This window comes from Elephas maximus, chromosome 13 (assembly GCF_024166365.1).
Source record: "Elephas maximus indicus isolate mEleMax1 chromosome 13, mEleMax1 primary haplotype, whole genome shotgun sequence".
Classification (NCBI taxonomy): Eukaryota; Metazoa; Chordata; class Mammalia; order Proboscidea; family Elephantidae; genus Elephas; species Elephas maximus.
The window spans coordinates 61,150,069-61,162,255 of NC_064831.1; the positions used below are offsets into that span (position 1 = coordinate 61,150,069).

The 12,187-nt window shown below is 37.8% G+C and overlaps 1 protein-coding gene across 6 annotated transcripts in view; it reads left to right on the plus strand.

Moving 5' to 3' along the window:
• The window catches only part of LRRC49 (leucine rich repeat containing 49), a 175,994-nt gene that overhangs the window by 40,797 nt on the left and 123,010 nt on the right, over positions 1 to 12,187 (plus strand). For all 6 annotated transcript variants that reach the window (XM_049905591.1, XM_049905589.1, XM_049905593.1 and 3 more), the window contains one exon: positions 10,315 to 10,376. In XM_049905591.1, coding sequence (XP_049761548.1) covers positions 10,315 to 10,376 — 62 coding nt within the window. The remainder of the gene's footprint in view (positions 1 to 10,314; positions 10,377 to 12,187) is intronic.

Below are 12,187 nucleotides of genomic sequence, written 5' to 3' on the forward strand. Positions count from 1 at the left end.
ATCACTAATAAATGTAGTTCTGTATATACATACATATTCTAGACATTTCATGTAAGTGTACATACACTATTTGGCCCTTTGTGACAGGCTTTTTTCACTCAACATCATGTTTTCAAGGTTTATCCACATTGTAGCATGTATCAGAACTTCGTTTCTCTTTATGGCTAAATAATATTGTATTGTATATATGTACCATATTTTGTTTGTCCATTCTTCTGTTGATGGACAAGTTCCACCCAGAGCAATTAGGCAATAAAAAGAAATAAGTATCCTTTTATTTCTTTTTATTGCTACCACTTTCTGTAGATGGCATGTAGAAGACCCCAAAGAAGCCACAAGAAGGCTATTAGAGCTAATAAATGAATTCAGCAAAGTAGCAGGATACAATGCCAATACACAAAAATCTGTTGGGTTTTTATTCATCTAAAAAGTTAATTATGGAAAAAATTCCATTTATAATAGTATCTATGAGAATAAAATACCTAAGAACAAATTTAACCAGGGAGGTGAAAGACTTGTACACTGAAAATGATAAAGTAAGTGAGAATTTTAGAAACATTTTCTTGTAAAGTAGAAAATGAGTGGAGGAGGAAACATGATTTAGAGCAGAGAAGGCTACAATATGAGAGCCCATAGAGGATGTACAGTCTGAGATACCAGGTACCCTGGAAGGCAGGTGTGGTCCAGGAATTGGTTGAAGTCTCTCTGGGCTTGTTAGAGCCAAAGATCTTCATCCCCATCCTTTGATGCCAGGCAGCCATCTCAGCCAGCCCTCCAGAGTTCTTAGCTCTCATACAACTCATTTCTTCTTTATATTATATGCAGCAAGGGCCACAATGAAGACCAAATTACATATCCAGCTTGAGAACCCTGGGATGTTAGAGGCCTGTTTTTAAGAGGGCACCTAGGGATCCTAGGAGAAATTGAAGAAAAGGGTGACAGGAGGTGTGTTCTCTGGTGATAATGAGCCAGAGAAACCCCAGACAGAATCAGGGACACCAGATATAAAGGGATGAGGTTGGGCTGGGTTTATGGCAGGAGGCTGAAACATGTTGATTAGGGGAGAGTCCAAGTACTAAAAGTGGGACCTCATTACCACCAAGCAAGAAGCGCCAGGAGCAGAGTGTATCCTCTGGGCCTGGGGTCTCTGAGCCGAGAAGCTCCCAAACCAGGGGAAGATTGATGAAAACAAACTTCCCCCAAGCCAACAGAGAGAGTAAGCCTTCCACAGGAGCTGGTGCCCTGAATTTGGACTTTTGGCCTCCTGAACTGTGAGAGAATAAATTTGTTTGTTAAAGCCATCCACTTGTGGTATTTCTGTTATAGCAGCACTAGATAACTGAGACTACTTGTGATGTTGAGCACCTTTTCAATTGCTTATTGGCAATGCTGACATCTCCTTTATGAAGTATCAGTTCAAGTCTTTTACTCACTTTTAAAAAATAAGGTCCCTTTTTTTATCATTGAGTTGTAATAAGTCTTTTTTCTAGACTCAGGCCCTTTGTTTGCAATTTGTATTGAGTGTGTTTTTTCCATGGTTTCCTTTTTACTTTCTTAACAGTGTTTTTGATATGTAAAATTTTTTGAGTGAAGTATAGAAGGGCATCATGCTTGGCAGAGTACAGGGTCAGGGGAAAAGAGGAAGACCCTCAACGAGGTGGATTGACAGAGTGGCTGCAACAATGAATTCAAGCATAGCAACGATTGTAAGGATGGCTCAGGACCAGGCAGTGTTTCATTCTGTTGTGCATAGGGTCGCTATGAGTTGGAACTGACTCGACAGTATCTGACAACAACAACAACATAGTTTTATCAATTTGTTTTCTTTTTTCATTAGTGTCTTTTGTGTCCTGCCCCAAATCTTTGCCTTTCCCAATTTCATTAATATGTTCTCCTCTGTTTTCTTCCAGGAGGTTTATAATTTTTTACCTTTCACTTTTTACCTTTAATCTTTGCCTTTCCCAATTTCACAAATATGTTCTCCTCTGTTTTCTTCCAGGAGGTTTATCATTTTTTACGTTTTACTTTATGTCCGTGGTCCATCTTTAATTAAATTTTATGTACAAGTGAGGTGTAGGGGTCAGGGTTCGTTATTCCCACATAGGGACATCTCTTTGCTCCAGCACTACTTAGTAAAAAGACCTTCCTTTCCCCCATTGACTTGCATTGGTGCCTTTGTTGAAATCGAGTAATAACCATGTGCATCTTTTTCTGGAACCTCTATTCTATTCCATTGATTTGTCTACCATTATGTCAAAACCACAGTCTAACTACTCTAGTTTTATAGTAAGAGGCGATGCCTTGAGAATTTACTTAATAAATTTATTTTCCTTAACTTATTTCTTATGTATGCAGAAGAGTGATGCTTGTTGAAAATATATGGTTAAGGTTAAGTAAATTGAAAAGAACTCTTTCAGTAATAATGCAGTAAAAATTCAAAGTCACAGATTATTCTATTTCAGGTTGTCAGTATATTTTTCCAAGTGCTGTGTAAAATAATTGTAAGATGGCATCTTATATTTGATGAAATATGGCAATTTTCTTAGCATACTTAGAATTTGTGTTTCCCGAACCTGCAGATTCATATCTTTCATTAATTACAGGCACATTCTGAGCCTTTATATTTTCACACATTGCATCTTCCCTTTTTCTCTTTCTGCTTCTTAAACACCTGTTAGATGTAGTATTCTAGCCTTTTTTCCCATTCTATCCTTTCTTTCTTAATCTCTCTTTTATAACTTCCATCATTGGTATTTTTCTTTACTGCATTTCTGCATTCTTTTTACTTCTTTAGTTCTACCTGCCAGTTTATCAGCTGTGTCCTCAGTTTTATCTGATGTGATTTTCTGTTCATCCTTTGAGTTTTTAATAATGACCATTTTTTTTTGTTTCTAAAAGTTCTGCATGTTTTTTCACAAACACCCAGTTTTTTGTTTTTATCTTTCTTTTCAGGTTTTAATTTCTTTTGTTTCTCTAGTATTTTTAAACACTCATATTTCATAGTCTTTATCCAGTTACTTTATTTTCTTAATATTTTTTGGCAGTTCTGCATTTGAAACCTGAAGTTTCTACTTACTTTGGCTTATGGTGATTTTTTTCTTCATAGGTAAATAGTTTGGGTTTATCAGAATACTGCATAGACTGAGTTGAGTCTGAGTCTTTCCAGACACTTTTGCCAGGAGTCTTAGGAGCATGAATGCCTGGGACCACTTTTTATGAGGGATATTCGTAGATCATGCATGTGATGTAAACTTGAACTACAAATTCAAGTGAGGGAAGACCTATGATTATGAACTTGAGGCTTTTTCTCCTTTTCCTTATAGAGGTTAAGTCTAGCTCTCCAAGTTATACAGACTGGCGATCTCTCTGGTTAGAGTGTCAGAGCCTCCTTACTAATCTGGTTTTTAGATCCCTTTTAGTTTTTTCTTTGGGGAGATTACAACAGTGAGTAGCAGAAAATCAGACTTGAAGAGTAGGTTACAGCTAGATTGACTACTATCTTTTGCCCTGTAATGGGTACTAAAGAAGTACAAAAAGCAGACGGACACATCAGTGCCTTTGGATGACAGAGGCAGAACATAGACTGCTTCACTGGCATTTAAATGCGTGATTACAGTAGTTGATATGAAGGCTTACCTCGAATAATAGCATCTGTGTCATAAAGTGATGGCCGTAGCAGGTAGTTATTTTGGGATCCATTTAATCAATCTTTTTATAAAAAGGAGTATTCTTCTGTTTCTTTTTTTTTTTTTTTTTTACTTTTCAATGCTTTGTTAATAAATCCATTTCCAGTTCTCAAAATTAAAATAATTACCCCATATGGTATTTTTAATTTTTTTGTATGACAGAAAAGGCAACAAAAATGAGAACAGATGTGGTTTTGTTATAGTCATCTTTGTCCTACTTGATGCATGCCAAAACCCCTGTCGTTCCACCTTTCTCCTGCCTTATTCCTCTATAGGAGGCTGCTCTAAAAATAGCTGCAGTGACAGATGTTCTACACAGGGTCAGATTGCTGAATCGTGTGGTTCTCTTGTGAAGTTTAGGAATACGGAGAATAGCACCTGGGTAGAGCAGGACAAGCGTATTTTCAGATGGCAAGTCATTATTCTTTTAAAAATAAAATCCTCTCAATTATTTTGTAGTTTGCAATTTTATTTATGTTTATTCTTAAAAGAATTTTTTTCAAAATATGAAAACGGCTTTGAATCTTACTTCAGGAAGTATTTTGAATGAGCCTCAGAATTGTGTTTTGTTAAATGTAATGAATTTAAGACTGTGACCAGAATTAATAACAGATGAGCTATAAATACCCCCATATGCAAATATTGTATTTCGTCTTCCTTTTCTCATCTTGGGTATGTTAACAGTTTGGTTTCTGGAAAATAGTTTCTCTACCTGGGAAATAGTCGCCTCTGGGAAAGAATTGTTAGCAGTGTTTAATGCTTGATGATAAATATGCTGACTTTTTCTCAAAGAGGATGAGGATTTAGCTCCCTTATATTATCCTTAACCCCTATTTCCCTTTTTCCCCATCATTCAAAAATAATTATGTAGCATTTTTTGGAGAAGCAGATTGTCAAATGCTGGCTCCCCGCAAATACCACCAAAATAACCTGTTGATGAAGCACAGATGAGATTATTACTTACTGACAAGTGAAATCACACTGCCTTTACATAGTTTTAGTCATGTCTTTGAAGGCAAAGGCAGGGTATTTTTGAGGTTTCTTGGGGGTCTGGTTTAAGGTTGTCTTTCAGTGCAAGGGCTTGATTAAGAGTAATAAATTTATGATATAATAGATTAGGATTGGTGGACCCCACAAGGTGAGGTTTTCAGAGTGAGTTTTAGACCATGATATTAAACTTTTGTTTCCCTGGGGTTAATAACTGTCTCATTTCCCCCATTAATTGAAGGTTCTATCTAGCTATTAATTAATGTCCAAACTCTGTCACAGAACTCTAAAATTCTTCTCGGCATGGGCAGAGACATTAGGTAGTCTGAGTTTTATTTTTTCCCCCTTGAAGGTACCCCTTCTGCAGGCTTCTGTCTTCTGTCTCCAGTGTAGACTGGTTGCTCTTAGGCCTGCTATACAGATGTTATCCGAGGACTTCCCTTTGCTTCTTTCTCATAGTGAATCCCATTTCCTGTATCTTGTGTCTTTTCTTTCTTTGGTTTACTCTCTCTTACTAGAGAAGCCGTCTTCTAGTAGCTTTAAACAAGTTTCTTTTTTCCCCAGTAAATACTTTATACATAGATAACTGATATGATGAATATCATGTTTTCTTTTTGTGTGATATAATGCCAGCATTTCCTAACAAAATCATACGTCAGGATAGTTAGAAAAATTAAATTTTTTTTTTTACAGATACGAAATTTAGAACAATAAAAATGATTATGGGTAATTGTTTTGTTTTCTAAGTCCTGGAAAGGAATATCCACTAAAGTGGTTGTGAGGCTATATGTAGTTGAATTCTGATTTTTAGTTATTCAATTTGTTTTAAATGTTTTTTGTAACTTTACTAGGTAATGACAGTTGATAATTTAAAAAGTCTGGACTTTTGCTAAAATTTTGTTCCATAAATGAAAATAAACCCAAAGCACTATAATTTAATCAAATAAATGTTTCAGAAAACCTTTTTTTCACAAATTATACCCTAATATGAGTTTATATTTTAATAGCAAAAAAAGTTATGTCTTAAGGTAAAGATGATGAGCCCAAGAGACAGAAAGGGCCACATAAACCAGAGACTACATCAGACTGAAACTGGAAGAACTAGATGGTGCCCTGAGAGGGAGCACAACAGTGAATCCCTGATGAAGCAGGAGAACAGTGGGATGCAGATCTCAGATTCTTGTAAAAAGACCAGACTTAGTGGTCTGAATGAGACTAGAGGGATCCCAGAGGTCATGGTCCCCAGACCCCCTGTTAGGGTGGAACCATTCCCAAAGCCAACTCTTCAGACAGGGATTGGACTGGACTATAAGACAGAAAATGATACTGATGAGGAGTGAGCTTCTTGGCTCAAGTAGACACATGAGACTATGTGGGCAGTTCCTGTCTGGAGGCAAGAGGAGAAGCCAGAGGGGACAGGAGCTGGTTGAATGGACACAGGGAATACAGGGTGGAGAGGGGGAGTGTACTGTCTTATTAGGGGGAGAGCAGCTAGGAGAACATAGAAAGGAGTGTTTAGGTTTTTGTATGAGAGACTGGCTTGATTTGTAAACTTTGACTTAAAGCACACACACAAAAAAGTTGTACCTTGAAAGGTGTATGTAGTCTCTGAAGGTGGTAGGCTGGAGCTCAGAGACAAATGTTTTATTTTATTTTATTATTATTATTTTTTAACTTTTATTGAGCTTCAAGTGAACGTTTACAAATGAAGTCAGACTGTCACATATAAGTTTATATACACCTTACTCCATACTCCCACTTGTTCTCCCCCTAATGAGTCAGCCCTTCCAGTCTCTCCTTTCGTGACAATTTTGCCAGTTTCCAACTCTCTCTATCCTCCCATCCCCCCTCCAGACAGGAGATGCCAACACAGTCTCAAGTGTCCACCTGATACACGTAGCTCACTCTTCATCAGCATCTCTCTCCTACCCGCTGTCCAGTCCCTTCCATGTCTGATGAGTTGTCTTCAGGAATGGTTCCTGTCCTGGGCCAACAGAAGGTTTGGGGACCATGACCGCCAGGATTCCTCTAGTCTCAGTCAGACCATTAAGTATGGTCTTTTTGTGAGAATTTGGGTTCTGCATCCCACTGATCTCCTGCTCCCTCAGGGGTTCTCTGTTGTGCTCCCTGTCAGGGCAGTCATCGGTTGTGGCCGGGCACCAACTAGTTCTTCAGGTCTCAGGATGATGTAAGTCTCTGGTTCCTGTGGCCCTTTCTGTCTCTTGGGCTCCTAGTTATCGTGTGACCTTGGTGTTCTTCATTTTCCTTTGATCCAGGTCGGTTGAGACCAATTGATGCATCTTAGATGGCCGCTTGTTAGCATTTAAGACCCCAGACGCCACATTTCAAAGTGGGATGCAGAATGTTTTCATAATAGAATTATTTTGCCAATTGACTTAGAAGTCCCCTTAAAGCATGGTCCCCAAACCCCCGCCCTTGCTCCGCTGACCTTTGAAGCATTCAGTTTATCCCAGAAACTTCTCTGCTTTTGGTCCAGTCCAATTGAGCTGACCTTCCATGTATTGAGTATTGTCCTTTCCTTCACCTAAAGTAGTTCTTATCTACTAACTAATCAGTAAAAAAAACCTCTCCCACCATCCCTCCCTCCCCACCTCGTAACCACAAAAGTATGTGTTCTTCTCAGTTTATACTATTTCTCAAGATCTTATAATAGTGGTCTTATACAATATTTGTCCTTTCGCTTCTGACTAATTTCGCTCAGCATAATGCCTTCCAGGTTCCTCCATGTTATGAAATGTTTCACAGATTCGTCACTGTTCTTTATCGATGTGTAGTATTCCGTTGTGTGAATATACCACAATTTATTTAACCATTCCTCCGTTGATGGACACCTTGGTTGCTTCCAGCTTTTTGCTATTGTAAACAGAGCTGCAATAAACGTGGGTGTGCATATATCTGTTTGTGTGAAGGCTCTTATTTCTCTAGGGTATATTCCGAAGAGTGGGATTTCTGGATTGTATGGTAGTTCTATTTCTAACTTTTTAAGATAACGCCAGATAGATTTCCAAAGTGGTTGTACCATTTTACATTCCCACCAGCAGTGTATAAGAGTTCCATTCTCTCCGCAGCCTCTCCAACATTTATTATTTTGTGTTTTTTGGATTAATGCCAGCCTCATTGGAGTGAGATGTAATCTCATCGTAGTTTTAATTTGCATTTCTCTAATGGCTAATGATCGAGAGCATTTTCTCATGTATCTGTTAGCTGCCTGAATATCTTCTTTAGTGAAGTGTGTGTTCATATCCTTTGCCCACTTCTTGATTGGGTTGTTTGTCTTTTTGTGGTTGAGTTTTGACAGAATCATATAGATTTTAGAGATCAGGCGCTGGTTGGAGATGTCATAGCTGAAAATTCTTTCCCAGTCTGTAGGTGGTCTTTTTACTCTTTTGGTGAAGTCTTTAGATGAGCATAGGTGTTTGATTTTTAGGAGCTCCTAGTTATCTGGTTTCTCTTCGTCATTTTTGGTAATGTTTTGTAAAATGTTTTATTTTAAAGATACCTTGATTCAAAGGAGATCCAGGCTGCTGTCTCTCAGTTTCTCCCAGTTGAGTGTTACTAGCAATGCTTGTGTCCAGAAAGTCTCAAGTGGTTTTCAGAAAGAATTTGGTTGAAGGGATTCCCCAAGATTACAGAGGGGGCTTTCAGTTCTAGCTGTGACTTTATATTTCTTGAGACCAGATAGGAAGCAAGGTGCCATTTCCTTTTGGAAAAAAAGGGCCCTAGTATAAAATAAACCATAGTACTAGCTACCATACTCCCCTTTCCCATTTCTGGGAATATCAGAGCAAGACAGCTGGTAGGGGTGATTCAAAAAGTTTGTCAACATAAGCCTACCACCCACAGAGGGAAATTTGGCTGTTCTCTACAGACTTATTGCTTGTCCATGGTTGAAAAGCTCTAAAAAGCAGTAACTTACATCTGTTGAATAGGCTTTTCAGGGGTGGGCCTGAGAATGGTAATGTCAGATGAATCACATGCGCAGCCAGTGTGTTGATCACGGACAAGAGTATTCATCTTGCACTGCCTGGTTCTAAGGAGTGGAGAGAAGTTTGGAGAAGGGTACTCGAGGGGAGGTGGAAGATTCACTTCTCCCATGCTTCCACTCAAAACTAGTAAGAAGTGGCTCTGCCATGATTCTATCACTGTAATTGTTTCTTTCGTATAAGGAGCTTTTAAAAATAAGTAAATGAACAGTGTTTGGAAAAGTGGGCTTGTCTGTAATTTTAATGCACTTGCCTAAACCCTTACTGGGGTCTTGGAAATGGTCACCTTAAGAGAGGGGAAGAAAGATGATGGCCCGTGGAAACAGTCATACAAGTTTTGATTTTGGTTTAAGTGTTGGCCACAATAGTGGATAAATTATATATACTTATACATTTTGGAAACCTTGGTGGCGTAGTAGTTAAGTGCTACTGCTGCTAACCAAAAGGTTGGCAGTTTGAATCCACCAGGCACTCCTTGGAAACTCTATGGGGCAGTTGTTCTCTGTCCTATAGGTTGCTATGAGTCGAAATCGACTCGACGGCCTGGATTTTTTGGGGGGTTATATACTTACATTTTTTTTTTTTATATACTTACATTAGTCATACAACTGGAAATTACTTTAAATGATACTGTCCTTAAAAATGAAAGACATTTTATATGAGAAGTAGCAGTGTGATGTGTTTTAAAGAGCAGAACCCTAAAAGTCAGGATAACTAGGATTTTGTCCTGTCTCAGCCTCTGAGACAGTATTTAATCCTGGGAAATCCCCTACCCCCTTGTTGCCCCTACACCTGTGACAACCTAGACTACACACTTTTTCTCATGTGAATAATGAGGTTGTAACTTTAAGCTTCCTCTTAAGATTCTGTTATAGGTCACGCTTGTCAGAAGGTTTATGTCTTTTCACTTAATGAAATTAGGTAGCTTTGCTTGTATTTATTTTTTTAAATCATTTGAGCCTAAACATTTCAATATTTGCTAAGACAGCAGTGGTTCACTTTGGGGTACTGCACCTAACTAGAACAGGGTAGATGTCCAATTTTAAGGATCTCTTGATACCTGCTTAGGTTGGAAATTGTCCTTAGAGTGCAGTTCATTGACAATATAATCTGCTTTTAGTTTTATGGGGGAATTGTAGGTGTATTGGTTCATTTGTCACTGAGTAGTACATTCCAAAGGGTTTGAGAACAATGAGGTAAATAGCTTTACAATTCTTACTACTGTTTGGAAGGCTAATTGCATAAATTTAAATTTTAAAGCTTTTGAACAACCTTCTTTTAAAAGTGACTTTAACAAATGTTTGATCATACTATATTTGTGCTACAGTTGAAATGCTGAAGTAGCGTTTTGGCTTCTTTCCCAAAAGCATGCTTAAAGAGGCTAGCAACGTCTCTCTCTGCTTTCTTCAGTGCTTTTTACCTTGCGAGTGGTGCAGCTTGTTCTGCAGATGTATTGAAACCCTCCCATTTAATCTGCAGTGGAGAAGAATGAAGCTCAATGTCCGGTAGCAATCAATGATGTAGCAAGGTTGCAGTAAATAGAAATGACTGTCTATTTTAACAGCTGAGCATGAAGACATTTATTAGACTTTTTTTTTCTTTCAGCTGATAGATTTTTGCTTTCTGTTTCCTTCTAGAGAGATGTGGATAATTTGCCCTGCCTCCAACGTCTGTTTCTCAGTTTTAACAATATATCTAGGTAAGTGGAAACTTCCAACTTGTCATTTATTAATATCTTGTCGTGTGGGTTCTGGTGCTTTAAATTGGGATTGTAAACCCTTGGATCGTTTTATTGGCATGTAAGATTTTAAATAAGAAAATGATAGGACAGTCTTACGGCAAAATTCTTTGTGGAAAACAGAGCTCTCCTGTGTATTAGTGCCTCTAATGCTAAAATGATGAAATTAGCATAATGTATGCTTTTTATTTAATTATACTTTAGAGTTGCTGTCTGTAAAATGTGTGCACATGGAAATTTCACCATATATTATGCTGTCCTTTGTTTGATATTCACTGCACAAGGCAGCCAAGTTAGAATTTCTTTCATAAATTATCTAAAATCTGTGTAGCTACTAAGCAGTTTTGATACAGAAGTCTATATTTGTCACTGTGCCACTGGCTAATTAGGCCGTAATTGCCCTCTAACTCAGTATTCCAACTTAGAATTAATGCTGCTAGGAGGTGGTATATTAGAAAATATAAATGTATAAATTTTGTTTTCCCAAAGATTTGAAGCATATGGCCTTTATATTGTGATGTCTCATTCAGTGTCAGTGTGGACGATTCAGAACTGAAGCTGAGAAATAGTCAGACTTTCAATGTATGGAAAAGGAACCCTACTCTTTCCCTCATTCTTTCTTTTCCTCCCCTCTCGCCTAACCCCTTTTTTTTTTTTTTTCTCGCCTAACCCCTTAGTTCTAAGGAGGCTTTGTAACTACTTCTTAATTCTTAGTTTCATTTCAAAGCTGTTCTTTGAACCTGCTTTTCATAAAAAAAAAAAAAAAAAGCTTTTTATAAGCCTGTAAGTTAAGTATACCAAAATAATTTATAGCATATCTCTTCCTGAACTCTAGGTATGTAGTTCTGATTATTAAAAACCAGTTTAGTTTTTGTGTGTTCTCCTGTTTGTATCTTTTTCCTCCTCCCTCAGACTTCAGTGTTAACCCCATCTCCCTATAGTATATCTAAAACAGAAATTACCTCCAGATGGTGAGCTTTGCCTATCGGCATAATTTCAAAGAAAATACCCTTTCTTTTTCCTTCTGCGGAAAGAAAAAAATTAAAGTTTTCTGAAAAACTTTTCACATTCTTCTCAGCTTATGTTGGAATGTAGTATTCCAGCTGCATTTCTATCTTGTTGTGGAGGAAAGGCTTCTTTTCAATGACACTGGAAGAGACACTAAATTTTCTTTAGGAATTTCTGCCTAAAGACTGCTAATAATTGTTAACATTATCTCACAATATTTGAAATACTAGCTTTTATGGTGGAAACCATTACTTATTTCTCATTCGTTTATGGGGAATAATTTAGAGAGAGATGTAGACTAGGGTATATAGGGGTTATGATATTCCCAAGCCTCCAGGATGCCTGAAATTCTGAGCCTGTGGTCCCGTAGGGGAGTTGGCTTTGGTTGCTTGTATTTAGGAAATTTTCTACCCAACGTGAATAGGAGTTTCACTTACCCAATGAAATAAAGATATGATTAATAGAATGACTATATATAATTTCCTTTAAAAAAAAGTGGTTTCTCAAGAAATTGAAATAAGAGCAAGTCAACAGTCTCAAGGCCTTAAGCCTCATACCTTCTTCTGATGCTTCCAGCTTGATCTTCTTTTGAGGCTTATTACATTTTCTGCCCTGTTCCTCTTGACGCATGTGTCCCAAGAAACAGTATAGAGAATATACGGGTGTGAGGGGAAAATGCGAGAAGCTGGACTATATGAAGAAGAATGTGGCATCAGGATTGGTGAAACACTCATTAACAACCTGCAATATGCAGATGACACAGC